At 36.9% G+C, this 14,437-nt stretch overlaps 1 protein-coding gene across 1 annotated transcript; it reads right to left on the bottom strand.

Annotated features, from left to right (window-relative positions):
• Nucleotides 1-676: 676 nt before the first annotated feature.
• Nucleotides 677-5,601, bottom strand: LOC103382035 (carbonic anhydrase 4-like). The gene is made up of 8 exons (XM_008314684.2): nt 5,502-5,601; nt 5,140-5,166; nt 4,868-5,038; nt 4,598-4,746; nt 4,423-4,512; nt 2,873-2,951; nt 2,635-2,798; nt 677-2,537 (listed from the first exon to the last, which is right to left on the bottom strand). The coding sequence occupies exons 1-8, from the start codon at nt 5,575-5,577 to the stop codon at nt 2,358-2,360; spliced, it is 936 nt and encodes a 311-aa protein (XP_008312906.1). The 5' UTR covers nt 5,578-5,601; the 3' UTR covers nt 677-2,357.
• Between the last annotated feature and the right edge of the window lie 8,836 nt (nt 5,602-14,437).

Below are 14,437 nucleotides of genomic sequence, written 5' to 3'. Positions count from 1 at the left end.
GTACACGGTCAGATTCACTTACAGTTCATTCTAGTAAGCACAACCAAAGAACTAGTTCTGCAACTTTTCATCACTGTGTAAATGGCGACTCCACTGTTTAGCAATTACATGTTTTTATTATATGTCACAAGGGGTACAACTGTATTGCTGATGTGGCTCCCTGGTGGTAATGAGTTTGACACCCCTGCTTTAAGATGTTTCTAGTCCAATGCTTAAGGCTAAAAATGTACACTATTACAAAATTGCATTATTCAGTGAAACAAATCACTAAAGGAGAGTTTCCCAAAGGAGCGGTCCCAGGGGCGCCCCCTACATACAGTATCTTTACCTATGAATGAGGCCACACCTTTTTTTTGTTTTACCGCATATTTTTTTGCAGAGACCAGTGCTGGAGCCGATCTGAGCTGTCAACAAGTGACAACAGATAGATAAAGATTTTCTAGTCAAACATAGTGCTACATATAAAGAGGGATTGTTTGATCTACCTAATCAGCAATGTTCAGTTTTCTTAAGAAACTTGAGTACTTGAGTACCAGCTACATACGGGGAGAGCATGCAAATTCCATGGATAAGATATCAAACGAGTGAACCAGTGACTTTCGGGTTTGCAACTAATGTCTTCATTTACAGACAATATCTTTCATAAACTGTAATATCAGGACAGATGCAGCGGCAGTCATGAACACCAGAACATTTATTGACCGTGTGAAGCTATACATCGTGTCGCAACCTACGGAACCTCCATCGGAAAACATCAGCATCAATAATGTTCCTTCCTTTCAAAAGAAACCACCCCATTAAAATACTACCACCAATGAACAAAAAAACACCCTTATGGCGTGGTGTTGGTACACTCAAATATATTTAAAAATGCATTTAGCAAAATATGTTTTTGTTTTTTCAATAAACTTTACTTTATTTCAGATTATGCTCTATGATTTTTTTGTACATATTTTGAAAACATAATTTATTTTCTATGTGTTTAAATGTATATTTCTGACACAGAATTATGTCATAGAACATTTAACTTACTTTTATGTTAGACAAAACCTTAAATCCATTGGCTCCTAAATATATATATCTACCCCTAATTTATCACAGTACAGTAAAAAAATATATAATTTCTTTAACATTGTGAGTACAGATATTTCATGCAGCATGCTATTATTGTGTTTTATCATGTCACATTAACAGAAGTACTGAATGTAATATCAACACTGATGTTAGCAAATCCCAGCAACTGTGCCTTTAAAATTGTTAAGTACGTTACACACTGCCAATTATTATATATGTGTTGAAGTATGAATGTGTCATCCACTCCTGTAGGATAAAATAAAACCAATGACGGTGACCAAAGATTATCTAGGAGCAAGTTGGCGATTACCTACTAGTTGGCAATTACCTACATAAGGGAAGTTCCAATGAAGCTTTGAGACGTGGAGTCTACTACTACAATAAAATAAATGGGTTGTTTTGACGTGACCTGCATTTAACCCAGGCATGGGCAAACTAAGGTCTGGAGGCCGGATGCAGCTCGTTCAGCTTTTCACATTCCAAATTATATAATTAATCTTTATTATCATTATACGTCTGCCTTTTCCCTGGAATGCCCACATTTCCCTAATGATGAAAGCATTATAGCCTTTATGCATGACTTTAACATGTCGTTTGTCTTAGTTCGCACAAACTCTCTATCTATCTGCTCCTGACCGGGCCTTGTGTTCAATTTTAGGACAATTGTGGCCGCGGGTCAAAAAGTTTGTCCACACTTGATATAACTCCAGTAATTTAACACCAGATAAATATGAGTAGTGGGCTGAAGTACTTAATCTTTTTGTAGGGAGATCTAGTTGATAATCAGCTCTTAAAGAACAAAACAACTAGGCAACAGTGGACACGCACATAGGTTCAACATGTATACCCTTACTACCGGGGCTCAGACGGATGATCTACCCATCTTTTCATAGTGTCCCTTATAATTACTGGGTCACCTTGAAAATGTATCAAATACATACTTTTAGATGTTAGAATTGCATGCGAATAATAGTATTGCGGTAATCTTGCATTATATGGGCGTAATCTTTTCCATCTTTCCCGATTTCCATCCACAGGCTGAAAACATGCATTTAAGTGATATGGCAGCCAATTTTTTTTGTGTGTGGGTGTGGCCGTGCAATTTGCGAAAATACCTCTTCCCATTAAGCCCTAATGAATATTTGCAGACGTTAGCAACTCATAGCACTTAAATGGAGTCAACAAAATTATTTTAGTGATGTGTCCAACAACCTAAGGTTCCTGCAAAGTTCAGACAGATGGTTCACACAATCATATTCGGAAAGGTAAGATGTTTTAAATGATCAAATCTTTCCCACCACAAGGCTGAGAGCCATTATAACCAGAGCGATGGATGCTGAAGGGACGGAACTGCTACTGCTCTGTGTCGTGACAGGTTGGTCCACCTGGATACTTCTGTAGACATTTGTCATCAAAGGTGATGAACTGCCATTGACATGTACCATAGTGCTGAAAAGGTCAATCTAAACAACAGGTATAACACTGAGTTAGGTGTGTTAACAGGAGAGTAGCAAATCTAATTGTGAGTCATCATGCTTTAGGACTGACTAAAAAACTTACTAATTCTTTGCTGACTTTGATGGACTCCTTGAACACGGTCCAAACCACAGCCTCATTGCAAGCGGGCGTAGTCAGGGAACCCAGGTAGCGATAGTACTTTGTGCGATCCACACCTGTCAGAAGATCATCCAGAGAAATTCCAGACGCCATGTTGATTTTGTCATCTGCAAGGAGAAACAACACCTGAAGAGACTGTACTTGACAGTGAGTGCATTCATCACATATGCTGTTTCCATACCTTTGTTTGAGATGTTTTTCAAGTACGAGGTTAAAGTATTCCAGCTTGCAGGTTCATCAGTTGCATCACCTGATTTTTTCTAAAATATTTTTTTTTAAATGTAATACTTTTAGAGCAGAAGAAAACATGTACAGAAGTGATGATTTACATAAATGAATACAACTTGTTGGTTGGTGGTGAAGGGATGGCGTAAAAACATTTCTGTCCCCAAGGTGGGGCATGACAGAAAATAATTGAGAACCCCTGATTTAAAGGCAGTGCATATAGAGTAAACCATTTATTAAAGCAGAGGTTCCCAAAGTGGGGGCAGGGACGCAGATGGAATGAATGAATGATACATAACACAGCATAATTGTCCAATGATGTAAATGTGGCATAAAAAATAAAAAATAAATGGTTGAAAGCGGTGTAAAATGAATATGATAGTAGTACATAATATTAATAATATATATGTCGGTTCATGAATGTGTGCAATTTGAGGGTTATTGTCTTTCCTATTACTCTACTGTTTCAGAGAACACAATCGGTTCTCTTCTTATGTTACAGTATGATAAGGATAGTTTCTCAACCAGTGCAGCCAGATAGGTTACATCACCTCATTGTGACAAAAGGGACCTAAGGACTAGGTCAGAGGTGTCAAACTCATTTTGGTTCAGGGGCCACATACAGCCCGATTAGAGCTTGACTGGGCCAGACCAGTACAAACGTAACATAAATAACCTATAAATGTTGATGTTTGTGCACTCTTTTTTTTTTTACTTTCAAAATCCAGATTTAACCCTATAACAGGCCAGTTTTGGCCTATGAGCCTTATGTTTGACACCCCTGGACTAGGCCAAGGTGTGAGGATCTTACAGGAATCCTTTAATTTATTATATTATTGTTACATTTTATTATTGTATTTTATATAAATTATTACATTGACACGTTTTATAAATGACTTGCAATGGTTTTGTCATGGCAACACTTCTTAGCCATGGTTAATAGCCACTTAATGTTGGTTACAGCGTTAAATGTCTTTGTTTTCCTGCTGTATTCTTGTGTCACACCTCTCTTGCCCTCTGTGATTAGTGGCTTTTACCAAATGTTTTTCATCTCTATCCAATTAGCATTATTTCCCTGTGTTTGTATATAACCTTTTGCCCCACCCTGTATCTGTGTTTTGCTCAGTTCTATTGGAGATTAAATAATTATTAGCTTTATTTTGGTACATTTAATGTGACTTAAAATAAGATTAACATTTTGCTGCAGTTACGTCTACAGTTACCAAAAAGATAATCAGGTAAACATATGCCGTTTAGTAAATATAAAAAACTAACCTTACACATTACCTACTTTATTTTTATTGTATTTTTTAAAGCTGTTTGGATTCTTCAAGAAATCATGTTATGCTTGATTTCACACATTATTATCTGAATGGCTTTTTATCTTTAAAAATACAAAAGGACAAATGATCAATTATTGTTAGCTATTATTTATTAGTCTAAATAGCAGATTCTTAATAAGGAATTGAATAATATATAAAACAGAATACATAATGAAAATCTTACCTCGATAAAGAAACCAAGAGCAGCAAGTCCTTTGGGATCTTTCAGAGCTTCAGTTAGGTTTAATGATGACTTTTTGTTTACAATATGCAGCTACAGGAGTGAACACAAAATTGTATGTAAATTTGTTTACCAGCATAACTTTGTACTTTGTACCACTAAAGACAACAATATTTACCTCCATGGGGTAACGCTTTCCATCAACAGTGTGCTCAGAGCCAGGGACAGAGGAACCATTTCCCCAGTGCAAATGGAACTGAAGGCTTTCATACTCCTCAGGTAGACCACCTCCTGAAATCTTCGCACCACTGTTGAAGTAAACCTGGACTAGAGCAGATTTTAAAAGATAAGTTGAGAGGTCAATTCAAATCAAAATCTCTCATTGGTTCTGCGATAAACAGAACACAACACAGTCAAACACAAAAAAAATAGTGAAGTAGATACATACTTGTTTTGCCAGTGTTTACAATCTCTTTCAATAGGGATTTGTCGTTATATTTAGTGAAGGTGAATTCAGTCAGGGTAGAATCAGCTTTGGCGGCTGACGTTTTGATGTTGATGGGTGACTGTCTACTTCCATTACAGTACTTTGGAGCAAGTTCTGGCCATTTTGTTTCATCTTTAAACACACAAACACATCAGTCAGATGAGTAGTTACAATAGTCGAAAGGTATTTGCATGACACTGAGGTATTTAGAAGTAAAAACAAATAATACTCACTGCAACTTGGCAGGTGATAACACCAAACTGAAAAAAAAACAGAAGCATGTAGTCACAGTGTCATTAAATGGCATTAGAGTTCAAGGTGAGAGTATGTATATATATATATATATATATATATGTATATATATATATATATATATATATACATATATATATATATATATATATATATGTATATATATATATATATATATATATACATATATATATATATATATATATATATGTATATATATATATATATATATATATGTATATATATATATATATATATATATGTATATATATATATATATATATATACATATATATATATATATATATATATAAAAACATAAAATACTGAAGATAAGTCTTACCAATTGTAACGTCTGCACAGTAGATGCACGATATAAGGGTGCACGCCACTAAAGCAGTACTTAAAAGAATCTTCATCTTTAGTAACAAGCCTTTTTTCCCCGTGTCCTCCAACAGCTCTGACACCTCAGCTTGCCCCTTTTATACTTTTACAATTGTTCCCCCCCACAACCAACCTCCATTCAAACAGATCTGTGTCAGAGGGGACTCCGCCTTCAACCAGAATGAGGCAGTAAAGCTGAACATATCGAGAATTGAAGTTGCAGTGAACAAGATATAAAAAAAAAAGAGAATGGCAGCAGAGGGCAGGGATGATTGGGATATTAGCATTATTGACCCCTTACATAAATATACAAACTGAGGTTTAAAGAGGATGTGTTATTTAAGGTAATGTTGGAGGCATTAAGGAGAAAAAAGTATTAGTTTGAAAAGTAAATATATGTTGTTTCCAATTTTATTAGCATTTAGGGAGAAAATGTACAGCAAAACCAAGTACTGATTAATTTGTCAGAAATATGATGAAAAAATGAAATCCCTTGAGGAGGGAGGGAGGAAGTGAGGGAAGAGAGTTGGCCCGTAAGTAGACACCGTATCTTACATGTACACTATGTCACTTATATAAACTTAGAATTAACTTAACTTACATATTTTTTTCACTTTAGGATGGTACATATCGTGGATGTACTGTGATCATACATGCGTGCTAGAGCACTCATGCAGGCACCACGCTCATATTTTTTCACTCACTACCAGTGGTGGGTAGTAACGCGTTACTCCTTACATTTAGTTTAAGTAAATTTTTCAAAATAAAATATTTAAATCAATATACTTTTTACTTTTACTTGAGTATATTTATGAAGAAGAAACAGTGCTCTTACTCTACTACATTAGGCTATACTGATTCGTTACTTTTATCAGAGATACTGGATAAAACTGACGTGCGGTCAGGGGAGCAGTGCCTCCCCTTCCATCATGATAAAAAAGAAAAAAGTACATACAATAAATATTAATATTTTCCACTGATCTGTTTTAAAGATGCATTTTCAGTATTACTGTACACATTTCTGACATTTTCATATGGAGAGTATTTAGCGATCAAATACAGGGCAGATATCCAGGGTGACGCAGTTGAGAGCTGTGCCTCATTTCTAACTCCGTGATCCAATACAAACTGGGTCGCATGACGCGTACCCGTCTTGACTCTTTTCCATTTCACTAATATGAACTTTACAGAAATATTTGTTATACAGCATGACTCTCTAGAGTCTGTGTAATGTCTTTAATGTATGTGCAAGATAATTGATTTTACAAGAAAGTGCAGAGAAAAATCAGCAGGGCAGGCAGGCAGTACTGTGCCTCACCTCAAGGGGGGCGTATTAAGGTCAAAATTACATTTGTGCTGCACTCATCTGTATACTTTAATTTGTTTACTGTAAATATGAATTGCTTAGACACAAGAAAGGTGCTCTATCCATTTCTATAAAAGAAACGTTCTTTGTAGGACAAATATGTTCCTTTGTATGTTAGTGTTGGTGTAATTGTAATTAATTGTAATTGTAATTACCAGGCATGAACCTCACCGCATGTCACTGCTGGATAAAACTTTAGCTATCCAGTATGCAGTTCTCTATTTATCCATGATCCTTTCTTTCTTTTTCTTTGGGCTTTGTCTCTTTTTTCAGAGGTTGCCACAGCGAATCAACGTTTTCCATTTCACCATGTTCTCTGCATCTTCTACTCTGACTCCAGCTGTCTGCATGTCCTCCCTCACTGCATCCATAAATCTCCTCTTTGGACCGCTATTTATTTCCAGATCCATAATGAAACTGAGACTGCAAAGTCTAGGACCTACACTAATACACTGCAGTAAAAAAAATTCTAAATTATGCGATTTAGACCAAAGAGAGTTGTAATCAAACTACTTTATTTGCTATGCTCAGTAATACATTATAAAAAAAAACACAAAAAGAACATTCTAAAAAAAAAAATACAGAACGCGTGATAGTCAACTGAAACTTTAATTTGTGGGTGTGCTTCTTTAGCCTGATACCCGAGAGGATTAACAATCTAGCTTGTGTCAAGGTTTTCTATTACATAATCCATTGTTGGTAGGTGGGTCTCTTGCAGACAATGCAATCTCAGGTAAAAGCAATAGTTTTCCAGCCAACAGATTCTGTTCTGATATATGTAATACATATTCTTCTTCTTTTTCTTTCAGCTTTGTTCCTTTTTTTCAGGGGTTGCCACAGCGAATCATTGATTTCCATATTGCCCTGTTCTCTGCATCTTCTACTCAGACTCCAACTATCTGCATGTCCTCCCTCACTGGATCCATAAATCTCCTCTTTGGACCTCCTCTTTGTCTAATAACCTGGTAGCTCCGCCAAGCCACACATCACCAAGTGCAATGCAAAGTGTCGGATGCAATGGTGTAAAGCACGCCGCCACTGGCCTCTAGAGCAGTGGAGACGCGTTCTCTGGAGTGATGAATCACGCTTTTCCATCTGGCAATCTGATGGACGAGTCTGGGTTTGGAGGTTGCCAGGAGAACGGTACATTTCAGACTGCATTGTGCCGACTGTGAAATTTGGTGGAGGAGGAATTATGGTGTGGGGTTGTTTTTCAGGAGCTGGGCTTGGCCCCTTAGTTCCAGTGAAAGGAACTTTGAATGCTTCAGGATACCAAAACATTTTGGACAATTCCATGCTCCCAACCTTGTGGGAACAGTTTGGAGCGGGCCCCTTTCTCTTCCAACATGACTGTGCACCAGTGCACAAAGCAAGGTCCATAAAGACATGGATGACAGAGTCTGGTGTGGATGAACTTGACTGGCCTGCACAGAGTCCTGACCTTTGATCTTCTGCTCTGTCTTCCTTCCCTACTTTTTTTTCATGTCCATCGTCATCTTGCACACTACCATCCGATGTTGTTTGGCTACACTCTCGCCTGGCCCCACCTTACAGTCTCTAATCTCCCTCAGATTACCTCTTCTACATAGAATATAATCTATCTATGTGGACCTGCCTCTACTCATCCTGTGTTCCTCTTTCTTTTGGAAATAGGTGTTTACCACAGCCATTTCCATTCTTTTTGCAAAATCTACCACTGCCTGTCCTTCCAAATTTCTATCCATAATGCCAAACCTGCCCATCACTTCCTCATCACCTCTGTTCCCTTCCCCCACATGCCCATTAAAGTCTGCTCCAATCACCACTCCCTCTCCTCTGGGGATGCTCTCTATCACCGAATCCAGCTCCTTCCAGAACTTCTCCTTTTTTTCCAACTCACAGCCCACCTGTGGGGCATAACTGCTGACAACATTCATCATCACTCCTATTTCTACCGTCACACCTGTCTGACTCTCGTTTTACCTCCACCACATTTTTTGCACAATGTGTTTCCATATACTGGATCCATGATCCAGTATCTCTACTTTTATTTTGTCAGAAAGAAACTTCCACTCAAGGCTCTACCGCCTGATTGTGTTTAACCACTAAAACGTAGCCCTTGTTGTGCAGTCTTGTCACAGCCTCAACCATACTCACTCTCAGCAGTGGGACAGGTTAGTTTAATGGCAGTGGCATGAGGTGGCAGTGCCTCCCCTTGCATCATGATAAAAAAAGAAAAAAGTACATAGAATAAATATTAATATTTATTCTATGTACTTTATATATGAAATCGCCAAATTTGAGTATTTCACGATCAAATACAGGGCAGAAAAACCCGGGTGAATCAGTGGGGAGCTGTGCCTCATATCTGACTGCATGACCCAATACAAACTGGGTCACGTGTCTGTTTCTGTTCCTCAGCATATCGCCAATATGAACTTTACAGAAATATTTGTTATAGAGCATGAGTCTGTACAGTTTGTGTAATGTCTTTAATGTATGTGCTAGAGAATTGTTTCTGCTGGTCGTACAATAAAGTGCAGAAAAAAGTCAACAGGGGAGGCGGGCAGTACCCTTTGGTGATTTTTTTAATTGAGTGAATCTATTTTTAGTTTTTTATTTATTTATTTGGTTAGCTATTTTGTTTGGTTAGCAATGTTTATTTATATATTTGTTATTGGTTGTCATTTTGTGTAATAACATTAGTAACTTTGTAATTGTAACTTACAAATGTACAGTATGGTTCTTGCTATACCACGTGATGATCTCCATTGCAAGGTGTTGGCAAATTGATGGATCCTTCAAACGCATCAGACAAACATTGCAAACTTGATGGCTGGCATTGTTCCTTGCACTTATCTGACTGCTTATCAAAAATGTGTTTTTTTAAAACATGAAGACTAAAACATATGATGGTCTCTTCAATCAAGCGGTCAAGGTCAACATGGGTGTAACATTCCAACAAACTAGAATCTCTACATTCCAAAATGTTTTGCCATCATAGTGTGAGAGTTGTTAAACCTTACCAGCTCACATTTTAACTACAGAGGCATCTGATCGCACGTCAACGTAAAGTCATGGATGCATTTAAAATAACTACATATGTATTGCCCCTCTCCTCCTTATTTCTCCCCCACTATTTGCTCTAGATGCACACAAGTTAATTATGGAGTTTCCAAAGGTTCAGTACTTGGTCCAATTTTATCTACTCTACATATGTTACCATTAGGAAATGTTAGTAGAAAGCATGATATCAACCTGCAATTTATGCAGACCATGGACAACTATATTTTTCCATCCATCCAGATGACACACAACAGGTGCTTGAACTCCATGAATAAATACATTATTATTGTTGTTGTTGATGTTATTGTTATTATTATAGTGCTTGAACTCCATGAATAAATACATTATTATTATTGTTGTTGATGTTATTGTTATTATTATATTTTTTTATCCGGATCTGTCCTTTGAGCCCCCTAGTAGAATGAGTGCGCATTCTGTGGTGTGTCCAGATTGGCGGGTCTTTTTAATGTGTTGACTCATGTTTGTAACTTGTTTGACGACTCTTTTACTGACCCCATTTTATCTGTGGAGAGAGCTGCTGTCCCAGGTGGCTGGTAATGGGTGACATTGTGCACAGTTCCTATACTAAATTGCTGTGTGTTTTACAGGTATGTTACACCTACTATTGACAAACTGTATTGTTAACAAATCAAATATTCTACTGTTCCGGGTGGCTGGCAGTGAATTCAAATTTGCACAGCGCCTAAATTAATTTGTTGATTGTTTTGTGCTTTACAGTTTTTGCACTTCCTGTTAATAAAGTGTTATTTTAAAAATCAAATTAAAAAAAAAATCATATTAGACAATTCTTAGACTAGTCTTTTAACACCTGCGTAATATTGAAAAATTTGAAAAAAAAAAAACATTAAATGAAAAGATGCTGGCAAATTCACTAGACTTCTGCAACACTGTCAGTCTGTCCTAAAAAAAGAGACCATATCATTCCAGTCCTAACCTTTCTATACTGGCTTCAAAATCAAGAGACCATATCATTCCAGTCCTAACCTCTACCTTTCTATACTGGCTTCAAAATCCTCCTCCTCACATATAAAGTACTTCATGACCAGGTTTCATCTTATATTGTAGCCGCTATGAAGACGCTATAAACCTTAACAATCATTCTCGCTCACAAAAGCATTTTTGCTCCAAAAATGTATAAGCATAGAATAGGAGACAAAGCTTTCAGCTACCAGGCTGTTCACCTCTGGAACCAGCTGCCAATGAGAGTTCCCGAGGCTCATACCATCTCTATATTGAAATTTAGACCTTACTTTATGAAAAATCCTATTCATATGGCTTGCTTAGGTAAAACTCAGTTATCACTTTGTTATACTGATGTAGGCCTAGTCTTCTGGGTGAACTTCCATTGTTCACTTAGCACTTTCTTCCCCACACTCTTTTAAGAAATGCACACATATTGAAATGTGATGATAATTACCTGGTCTCTTCTTTCTCCACTAGTCTGTCTCCTGCTTCTCTCTTTCTGTCACTGTCCTCACCTCACAGCCTCAAGACCTTTAGGACCTCATCCAGACTTGAAACTCATCATCGTTCATATTTGCTGATTTACATATTATAGTATTGTATGCTCCCCTCATTTCTTTCTCCTATGCTGTCTACCCAATTTTTTTGCATTTGTCTCTTTGCCAAGCGAGACAGCAACAGTGTGGAGATGTCTTGCTGTTAAAGAGCGAGACAGCAACAGTGTGGAGATGTCCTGTTAAAAGAGATTTTTTTTTCTCTCCATACATGGGTATTTAGGTCAGGTCAGCTAACCAAATGTTGGGTGACATAACCTTGATTCAAATAAAATCTTTGACCACTTTTTGAGCTTGTGGTAAAGGGGATAGTAAAAGAGATTTGTTGTCATTGTCAACAAATCTCACCACTGCACACAACAAAATGTGACCATTGCTTTTAACCCATCACCAAAGTGAGGAGGGGGCAGCTTAAGCACCCAGGGAGCAATGTGTGGGGAAGGTGCCATGCTCAGTGCACCTCAGTGGTAACTTGGAAGCTGGCATACTCAAACCTGAAACCCTCCATGACCCAAGCCTGCATCCTTAACCACCAAGCCACTGCTGCTCTGCACAATTCCTGTATAATACCCCATATAATAGCCTGTATATTACATAATTATAGTAATAGTAATGACAACATATTCAAACATTCATCGAGCCATCTAGACCTAAATTATGGGGCCTTAAGGCACATTCCCGACTTAAAAGCCAGTTTTACACTACAGGTTAGGTTAAGCCAGAAAGAACAGGTTTAGTGCACAGATAATTAAAGTCTGAGGGCAAACTTAGTTTTAAGTCAGATGCCAGTAGCAGATTAAAGTTGGACGTAAATCGTCTTTATTGTCTATGTCAGCCAGGTCCAATCAAGATTGGATTGTTTTACACATATGGGTGTTGACACCTGATGGCTGCCAATCTAGATATTCCACACTGGGAGAGATGAGACCCTTTCTTTCCAGAAAAGTAGTCACATATTGTGCTATAATGCATATCTTTGTGGACAAAGTTTGTATAATTTTGTATATATCTTTCTTTTTAAAATGTGTTTTTATTAATAGCTTGATTTCTAGCTAATTTTATGTAAAAAAAAGAAAATAGAAAGCCACTGCAAAGCAAGTCATTTCACCTAACCTATAGGGGGTATTGGGTTTACGATGTTATCCAACTATGGTATTTCGTAGTTACTTCACCACCCCCCATTAAGAAATGTACAACGTTAAAAACATGAAGCAGATGAATGTATGTGTATGAAGTACAACTGGCTTCACTTATATTCGTCGGTTGTACTTCATACGCTGGATTACGCAGAAACACTGTAACGACCAAACTGACCTTATGTCTGCATGACCTGGCCCCGGAGCGTCATTAAAGCTTTGATAACACCTTTCAATAAATCCTTCAAAAAAATCCTTTAAAACGAACAACGTTGATCATTTTCTGTTTCAGTTTTTATTCCAAGGTGACTGCTGATAAAATTGCGAAAACAATCCAAACTTAAAAAAGAAGAAGACAGGATGAAGAAAAACAAAAGAAAAAGAAAAGGGGAAGTAGGAAAAGAGAATAGCAGATTTCTAGCAGTAGGTCTGCTTTCATACAAGACATATTAACATTCTGACAAAACCATTGCAGAATAATGAATCTTAGTTATAAAACAAAAACACCTTATTTTAAGGATATGGTCCAGTCAACGTTTTAAATTTAAACCAATCGGTCATGTCAAAAATGTTGTAACAATCTAGAAAGAGCTGAATCACTGTTTAATTTTTACAGCATCATTGCAGATGCCTGTCTCAGGCATGTTCAGGTCAAAAAGATAAACACCTAAGGTATGACAAGCAGCTAAAAGACACGTGAACATGACATGTCTCAAGGAGATTAGAAAACGATTACAATCTCTTTCCTTTTCTGTCACATGCTTCCCTGAAGGCAATGTCTTTAGGTTACTGTCTGGGTTTCAGTAAGGTATGGTGGCATTTTCCTTATCTAAATGGAGTATAAGTCTAACTGGTTCAACAGTTCGTTTGTTTTATGCTGTAACAAAAGTTTATCTGAGTTGATGCTGTTTTTTTTTTTTTTTTGTAGGTTTTTCTACTGCAACATATCTGAGTAACATATTCGAGCATTCACACATATGAGTATGAAAGGTTATGCAAAGGTAAGGGACTAAATGTGTAAAAAAAAAAGGAAAACAGTAGGGGGAAAAGTACCACTATAAATCAGTCTTACAATTAAATTACAAGTGAGAACAAACAAATCTTAATAATTATTATTATTATTATTAATTATTGTTATTAATGCGTTAATGTTTTTTTTAAATCAAACTAAAACAACAAAAATAAATAAGGTATTTTCTGCTATTTGTTTCCAGATCCAAAATGAAACTGAGACTGCAAAGTCTAGGACCTACACTAATACACTGCAGTAAAAAAAAATTCTAAATTATGCGATTTAGACCAAAGAGAGTTGTAATAAAACTACTTTATGTACTATGCTCAGTAATACATTATTAAAAAAAACACACAAAAAGAACATTCTAAAAAATGTGGGTGTGCTTCTTTAGCCTGATATCCGAGAGGATTAACAATCTAGCTTGTGTCAAGGTTTTCTGTTATATAATCCATTGTTGGTAGGTGAGGTCTCTTGCACAGACAATGCAATTTTTTTTATCAGGGAAGAGCAATAGTTTTCCAACCAACAGATTCTGTTGTGATATATGTAATACATAGTCTTCTTCTTTTTCTTTCGGCTTTGTCCCTTTTTTCAGGGGTTGTCATAGTTAATCATTGATTTCCATATTGCCCTGTTCTCTGCATCTTCTACTCCAGGGGTCAGGAACCTATGGCTTGCGGGCCAGATGTGGCTCTTTTGATAACTGCATCTAGCTCTCGGATAAATCTTCGCTGGTACTTATTTACAAAATAAGTCATAAATAATTTCGCTGATGTTTAAGTATAACGTTACAGA

Source organism: Cynoglossus semilaevis, chromosome 8 (assembly GCF_000523025.1).
Source record: "Cynoglossus semilaevis isolate Cse_v1.0 chromosome 8, Cse_v1.0, whole genome shotgun sequence".
Classification (NCBI taxonomy): domain Eukaryota; kingdom Metazoa; phylum Chordata; class Actinopteri; order Pleuronectiformes; family Cynoglossidae; genus Cynoglossus; species Cynoglossus semilaevis.
The sequence above is the reverse complement of the archived record's forward strand: the minus strand, read 5'-3'. Positions and strand labels throughout refer to the sequence as shown.